This window comes from Rhinichthys klamathensis, unplaced genomic scaffold, assembly GCF_029890125.1.
Source record: "Rhinichthys klamathensis goyatoka isolate OS25496 unplaced genomic scaffold, OSU_Roscu_1.1 h1tg000113l_1, whole genome shotgun sequence".
Taxonomy (NCBI): Eukaryota; Metazoa; Chordata; class Actinopteri; order Cypriniformes; family Leuciscidae; genus Rhinichthys; species Rhinichthys klamathensis.
This window is the reverse complement of record NW_026606650.1, coordinates 530,001-537,500: the sequence shown is the minus strand read 5'-3', so window position 1 is coordinate 537,500 and position 7,500 is coordinate 530,001. Positions and strand designations below refer to the sequence as shown.

The 7,500-nt window shown below is 47.3% G+C and overlaps 1 protein-coding gene across 2 annotated transcripts in view; it reads left to right on the top strand.

Moving 5' to 3' along the window:
* LOC130088057 (homer protein homolog 1) overlaps positions 1-7,500 on the top strand; it is a 26,847-nt gene that overhangs the window by 8,111 nt on the left and 11,236 nt on the right. Inside the window, exons 3-6 of one of the 2 annotated variants that reach the window (XM_056254658.1) lie at positions 1,566-1,697; positions 4,305-4,397; positions 7,042-7,199; positions 7,245-7,277. In XM_056254658.1, coding sequence (XP_056110633.1) covers positions 1,566-1,697; positions 4,305-4,397; positions 7,042-7,199; positions 7,245-7,277 — 416 coding nt within the window. Of the gene's footprint in view, positions 1-1,565; positions 1,698-4,304; positions 4,398-7,041; positions 7,278-7,500 lie in introns of both variants that reach the window. The other variant, XM_056254657.1, reaches the window with a different exon arrangement.

The window sequence follows — 7,500 nt, the reverse complement described above, 5'->3', positions numbered from 1 at the left end:
CTGAACCTGAAAATCTTAAAGGTGCAGTGTGTGATTTTTAGCGGCATCTAGCGGTTCGGTTGCACTAATGGCTCCGCCCACTGCTCACCCCTCCCTTTCGAAGAAGTTACGGTGGCTCAAACGGGACAAACATATCGTCGTCTGAGACAGCAGAGAATAGCCAGAGTAAGCCAAGAGTGTGTAACACTGTCACTGTTACTGTACCACAGTCCATTATAAACCACATCATGGATACAGTTTACAAAGCCATAGTCAGGTGAGGATCAAGGGTTTATATATATAATATAATAATAGTAATCAGCTGATTGTCTCACGAACGTAACCTGCACATTCTCCCCACATAGCAAACCCATAATACAGCGAGGGAGAAGAACCACATGAAACTATGCAACTATATATGTTTTCTAACAGGGTAGTAAAAGTTTAGCTGGCTAATATGAGCTGTTATTGTGGCTGAGCTAAAGCGTAAAGCCTTGTTTAAACTCGACGCGTCCGCATGAGCGCAAAGGTGCGCGCGGCAGAAATGACGTGATCGTAACAGCGCGCGCGCCTCCGCATCCCCTACACACCACTACTACACACAATAGGCTTTTTTTCTCTGATTTTGAAAACTCTTCGCGATCAACTTACAATGCTTCCGAGATGGACTTGCCGACTGCGATCGACTGGTTGGTGACTCCGGTAACGTTACTGTTTTACGGTCAATAATGCTAATCAGCTGATTGTCAAAGCAATAACACAGCGAGGGAGAAGAACTAAGTTACATGAAACAATCCAACTACATATTTTACACCACTGACAAGGGAAAAGTCTCTACTCACGGTGTTTTATGGCTTCTAGCTTTCTGCGGCTTCTCTTTCAAGGTAGTGACGAAACGCGCTGTGTGTTCGCTGTGTGTTCGCTGTCGGCTACGGTAGAAACATGACGTCACATGTCGACCTTCATAGAGGGGGTGCCCGCGGTTATGGAGATATAAATGTCTCATTCTAAGGTAATAAAAACATAACGGTTCATTGAGTAAGGTCTTTATACACCACTGAAAACATAGTTATGGATCTTATATTGCATTTCTGTCAATAGATCCTCAGAAATATTACACATTGCACCTTTAAAACACTGTTTATATCAGTCGTATCTTTGTTCAGTTGTGTCTTTGTTGCGATTGTTCTTTTTTAATCACTGAGTGTTTTATTTAATAATAATAGTGTATATTAGTTGGGCTAGTTGTTCTTCTCTGGTGTGTTTAAATCTCAGGCAAACGCTCCTGTGTAAGTGTTCTTCAGCTGATGATTTCTGCTCATGATATTCAGCTGCGGTTACAGTTCTGCAATAACACTAAATGTGAATGATATCTAAGGGTTTTTACCTTATTGGAATCGAAATTAGGAATCGATAAAAAGTGGAATCAAAATCGGAATTGTTCAAACTCAAACGATGCCCAACTCTAGAGGTTTGAAATCCTATTGGAATCTCATTACTGTAAATGCGCTTCAGTCTCGGATCGGGTTCACTGTCGCTCTCGTGAACGCGTCAGACGGCTGATGTGTGTGTGTGTGTGTTTACAGGCCATCATAAACAGCACCATCACCCCGAACATGACCTTTACCAAGACCTCGCACAAGTTCGGGCAGTGGGCGGACAGCCGGGCCAACACCGTCTACGGCCTGGGCTTCTCCTCCGAGGCGCTGCTCAGCAAAGTACGCTCTACACACTCGACATGTTTCGGGAATGGGGAAGCGTGTGTCAGGAATGGGGAAGCGTGTGTCAGGAATGGGGAAGCGTGTGTCAGGAATGGGGAAGCGTGTGTCAGGAATGGGGAAGTGTGTGTCAGGAATGGGGAAGCGTGTGTCGGGAATGGGGAAGCGTGTGTCGGGAATGGGGAAGTGTGTGTCGGGAATGGGGAATCGTGTGTCAGGAATGGGGAAGCGTGTGTCGGGAATGGGGAAGCGTGTGTCGGGAATGGGGAAGTGTGTGTCGGGAATGGGGAAGCGTGTGTCGGGAATGGGGAAGCGTGTGTCAGGAATGGGGAAGCGTGTGTCAGGAATGGGGAAGCGTGTGTCGGGAATGGGGAATCGTGTGTCGGGAATGGGGAAGCGTGTGTCGGGAATGGGGAAGCGTGTGTCGGGAATGGGGAAGCGTGTGTCGGGAATGGGGAAGCGTGTGTCGGGAATGGGGAAGCGTGTGTCGGGAATGGGGAAGCGTGTGTCGGGAATGGGGAATCGTGTGTCGGGAATGGGGAATCGTGTGTCGGGAATGGGGAAGTGTGTGTCAGGAATGGGGAAGTGTGTGTCAGGAATGGGGAAGTGTGTGTCGGGAATGGGGAAGTGTGTGTCGGGAATGGGGAAGCGTGTGTCGGGAATGGGGAAGCGTGTGTCGGGAATGGGGAAGCGTGTTGCGGGAATGGGGAAGCGTGTGTCGGGAATGGGGAAGCGTGTGTCGGGAATGGGGAAGCGTGTGTCGGGAATGGGGAAGCGTGTGTCGGGAATGGGGAAGCGTGTGTCGGGAATGGGGAAGCGTGTGTCGGGAATGGGGAAGCGTGTGTCGGGAATGGGGAAGCGTGTGTCGGGAATGGGGAAGCGTGTGTCGGGAATGGGGAAGCGTGTGTCGGGAATGGGGAAGCGTGTGTCGGGAATGGGGAAGCGTGTGTCAGGAATGGGGAAGTGTGTGCTAGGAATGGGGAAGTGTGTGTCAGGAATGGGGAAGTGTGTGTCAGGAATGGGGAAGTGTGTGTCAGGAATGGGGAAGTGTGTGTCAGGAATGGGGAAGCGTGTGTCAGGAATGGGGAAGCGTGTGTCGGGAATGGGGAAGCGTGTGTCAGGAATGGGGAACCGTGTGTCGGGAATGGGGAAGCGTGTGTCAGGAATGGGGAAGTGTGTGTTAGGAATGGGGAAGCGTGTGTCAGGAATGGGGAAGTGTGTGTCAGGAATGGGGAAGCGTGTGGAAAGCGTGTGTCAGGAATGGGGAAGCGTGTGTCGGGAATGGGGAAGCGTGTGTCGGGAATGGGGAAGCGTGTGTCAGGAATGGGGAAGTGTGTGTCAGGAATGGGGAAGCGTGTGTCAGGAATGGGGAAGTGTGTGTCGGGAATGGGGAAGCGTGTGTCAGGAATGGGGAAGTGTGTGTCAGGAATGGGGAAGCGTGTGTCAGGAATGGGGAAGCGTGTGTCGGGAATGGGGAAGCGTGTGTCGGGAATGGGGAAGTGTGTGTTAGGAATGGGGAAGTGTGTGTCAGGAATGGGGAAGCGTGTGTCAGGAATGGGGAAGCGTGTGTCAGGAATGGGGAAGTGTGTGTCAGGAATGGGGAAGCGTGTGTCAGGAATGGGGAAGTGTGTGTCAGGAATGGGGAAGTGTGTGTCAGGAATGGGGAAGTGTGTGTCAGGAATGGGGAAGCGTGTGTCGGGAATGGGGAAGCGTGTGTCAGGAATGGGGAACCGTGTGTCGGGAATGGGGAAGCGTGTGTCAGGAATGGGGAAGTGTGTGTCAGGAATGGGGAACCGTGTGTCGGGAATGGGGAATCGTGTGTCGGGAATGGGGAAGCGTGTGTCAGGAATGGGGAATCGTGTGTTAGGAATGGGGAAGCGTGTGTCGGGAATGGGGAAGCGTGTGTCAGGAATGGGGAAGTGTGTGTCAGGAATGGGGAAGCGTGTGTCAGGAATGGGGAATCGTGTGTTAGGAATGGGGAAGCGTGTGTCGGGAATGGGGAAGCGTGTGTCAGGAATGGGGAAGTGTGTGTCAGGAATGGGGAAGCGTGTGTCAGGAATGGGGAATCGTGTGTTAGGAATGGGGAAGTGTGTGTCAGGAATGGGGAAGCGTGTGTCAGGAATGGGGAAGCGTGTGTCAGGAATGGGGAATCGTGTGTTAGGAATGGGGAAGTGTGTGTTAGGAATGGGGAAGCGTGTGTCAGGAATGGGGAAGTGTGTGTCAGGAATGGGGAAGCGTGTGTCAGGAATGGGGAATCGTGTGTTAGGAATGGGGAAGCGTGTGTCGGGAATGGGGAAGCGTGTGTCGGGAATGGGGAAGTGTGTGTCGGGAATGGGGAAGCGTGTGTCGGGAATGGGGAAGCGTGTGTCGGGAATGGGGAAGCGTGTGTCAGGAATGGGGAAGTGTGTGTTAGGAATGGGGAAGTGTGTGTCAGGAATGGGGAAGCGTGTGTCAGGAATGGGGAAGCGTGTGTCAGGAATGGGGAAGTGTGTGTCAGGAATGGGGAAGTGTGTGTCAGGAATGGGGAAGTGTGTGTCAGGAATGGGGAAGTGTGTGTCAGGAATGGGGAAGTGTGTGTCTCTGATGCTGGTTTCCGTCTGTCTGTAGTTTGCTGAGAAGTTTGCAGAGTTTAAAGAAGCCGCGCGATTAGCGAAAGAGAAATCTCAGGAGAAGATGGAGCTGACCAGCTCACCCTCACAGGTATAAACCAAACCATCACTGTGTGTGTGTGTGTGTGTGTGTGTGTGTGTGTGTGTGATTGTGTGTGTGTGAGAGTTTGTTTGAGTGTGTTTGTGAGAATGAGTTTGAGTGTGTATGTTTGAATGTGTGTTTGTTTATGTGTGTGTGTGTGTGATTGTGTGTGTGTGAGAGTTTGTTTGAGTGTGTTTGTGAGTATGAGTTTGAGTGTGTATGTTTGAATGTGTGTGTGTGTGTGTGTGTGTGATTGTGTGTGTGTGAGAGTTTGTTTGAGTGTGTTTGTGAGTATGAGTTTGAGTGTGTATGTTTGAATGTGTGTGTGTGTGTGTGTGTGTGTGTGATTGTGTGTGTGTGAGAGTTTGTTTGAGTGTGTTTGTGAGTATGAGTTTGAGTGTGTATGTTTGAATGTGTGTGTGTGTGTGTGTGTGATTGTGTGTGTGTGAGAGTTTGTTTGAGTGTGTTTGTGAGAATGAGTTTGAGTGTGTATGTTTGAATGTGTGTTTGTTTATATGTGTGTGTGTGTGTGTGTGTGTGTGTGTGTGTGTGTGTGTTTGTGTTTTTCTACTTCAACCTATTGACATGCTCAATCACATTGTCTCTCAAGCGCAAACCTGTGTCGTGCTTCCCGCGCTTCAAGGTAAGGAGCAAACGCTCACGAGCGTCAGAACCCGCTAACCGACTCCGACCCGTGAGACCCAGATCAAGCGTCCAGAACCAGTCCGTCCCAGTCCTCCCCAGTCCTCCCTCACTCCCGACACCAGTCCCTCCTCACACTCCTCTATCCCTGCAGCAGATCCTCTGTGATTAATGTGCTCTTGATTGTCATGAGATGTTTTCGTTTCTCTCACAATGTCGTTCAATCCCCCAAAACGAGCAGATCCGGGGCGCGTCGAAGGTAAGCCTGAGGCCGACGACCCTGACCTTTCACCCCTGATATTATCATCAGCTCCACTCTACTGTATTAATTCAATGTCAGATCTGTGTCGTAGGATATGAAGCGTGAGTTAATCATAATGATCGTAATGATGCGTTCCTACAAGAGCAGAGATTCATCCTGTGTAAAGATCATCGATTATGAAACAAATTTCATTTTACTCAAATAATTTCTCATCAAAACAAAGCAAAACATTTAAACACACTTCATGACGTGTTTGTACTGAATTTTATTAATGCTGATTTTGCATCGCATCAATTAGATTATTTAATGTTAGGCGAAACATGATGGATCTTCAGCTTCGTGGTTAATAAAAAAAAAATATATAATAATAATGATAAGTTTAATTTATTTATTTTCCCAAGCTCAAGTTGCTTCACAATCAACAAACATAAATACATCAAAAAATATTGTGAAATATATATTATATCAAATCATCAAATGAATGATTCAATGACTCACTCATAAAGAGTTGACGTGTTTCATTACTGGATGAATCAGCGTTTTTGAACGAATCTCTCGAATGAATGATTCAATGTTTCTAACAGTCTCTTGTCTCCACCTACTGGTGTAACGCTGTAACTGATACAATCTTCATTTGAAGCATCAAGTTTCTTTTAAAAGGTGATGTACTCTATTTTGAACGCTACTGTAAACATCAGTGAACTATAATCTTTTATCCCAGTACTTCTGTGATAATCTGAGTGATTGTAAGACAGAAATAATGAAACTGAGGTTGCAAAGGCTGTCAGTGAAGCGGTTTCACGACAACGGCTCTCTCTGGATCAGAACACAGATCTGAATATTCCTGTGATCGCACTTATCAAAGCTTTAACAGACAGAGGAGAATCACTGTCATGTGCATGAGTGTTGAAATAAAGATGGCAATCTCTTAAAAATTAAACGTCCAGCTAAATATATACATATAATCTGAAGATTTCATTCGAGTCGTTCTTTGTACACTTAAACTGTTTCGAACCATGATGTTTTTGATCAAACCATAGACAAACGTGTGTGTGTGTGTAACCAGTGATGTCAGAATGATGTGTAATGTGTTTGTGACTGTGTTGTGTGTGTTTGTGACTGTGTGTGTTTGTGACTGTGTGTGTTTGTGACTGTGTTGTGTGTGTTTCTGACTGTTGTGTGTGTTTCTGACTGTGTGTGTTTGTGACTGTGTTGTGTGTGTTTCTGACTGTGTGTGTTTCTGACTGTGTGTGTTTCTGACTGTGTTGTGTGTGTTTCTGACTGTGTGTGTTTGTGACTGTGTTGTGTGTTTCTGACTGTTGTGTGTGTGTTTCTGACTGTGTTGTGTGTGTTTGTGACTATTTTGTGTTTCTGACTGTTTTGTGTGTTTCTGAGTGTGTTTGTGACTGTGTTGTGTGTTTCTGACTGTGTTGTGTGTGTTTCTGACTGTGTTGTGTGTTTCTGACTGTTGTGTGTGTTTATGACTTTTTGTGTGTTTCTGACTGTATTTTGTGTTTCTGACTGTTGTGTGTGTTTGTGACTATTTTGTGTTTCTGACTGTGTTTTGTGTGTTTCTGACTGTGTTTGTGACTGTGTTGTGTGTGTTTCTGACTGTGTTTGTGACTGTGTTGTGTGTGTTTCTGACTGTGTGTGTTTCTGACTGTGTTTGTGACTGTGTTGTGTGTGTTTCTGACTGTGTTTGTGACTGTGTTGTGTGTGTTTCTGACTGTTTTGTGTGTTTGTTGTCAGGAATCGGCGCCGGGTGATCTTCATTCTCCTGTGACTCCAGAGAGCATCAACGGGACAGACGAGAGAGTGACGCCTGACGCCGAGAGCCGACCTCACACTCCAAGCTCACACACAGCGAGCTCACACACTCCGAGCTCACACACAGCGAGCTCACACACTCCGAGCTCACACACTCCAAGCTCACACACAGCGAGCTCACACACAGCCGAGCTCAACGCCGTGCCGTTCCCACACAGGTCAGCTGATCCGTCATCTGTGTGTCGATTAATGTGTTCATCCATATTTGATGCTCCGCCGCCCCCCGGACAACATTACATTAAACACTGTGTTACACATACATTAAATATGGATGAAAACGCACTTAAATCATCACCCATGAGAAGCACTTCTGGCCGATCGCCGTCTCTCTCTCTCACACACACACACACACACTCACAGAAGCTTCATTATTGTGAAGTT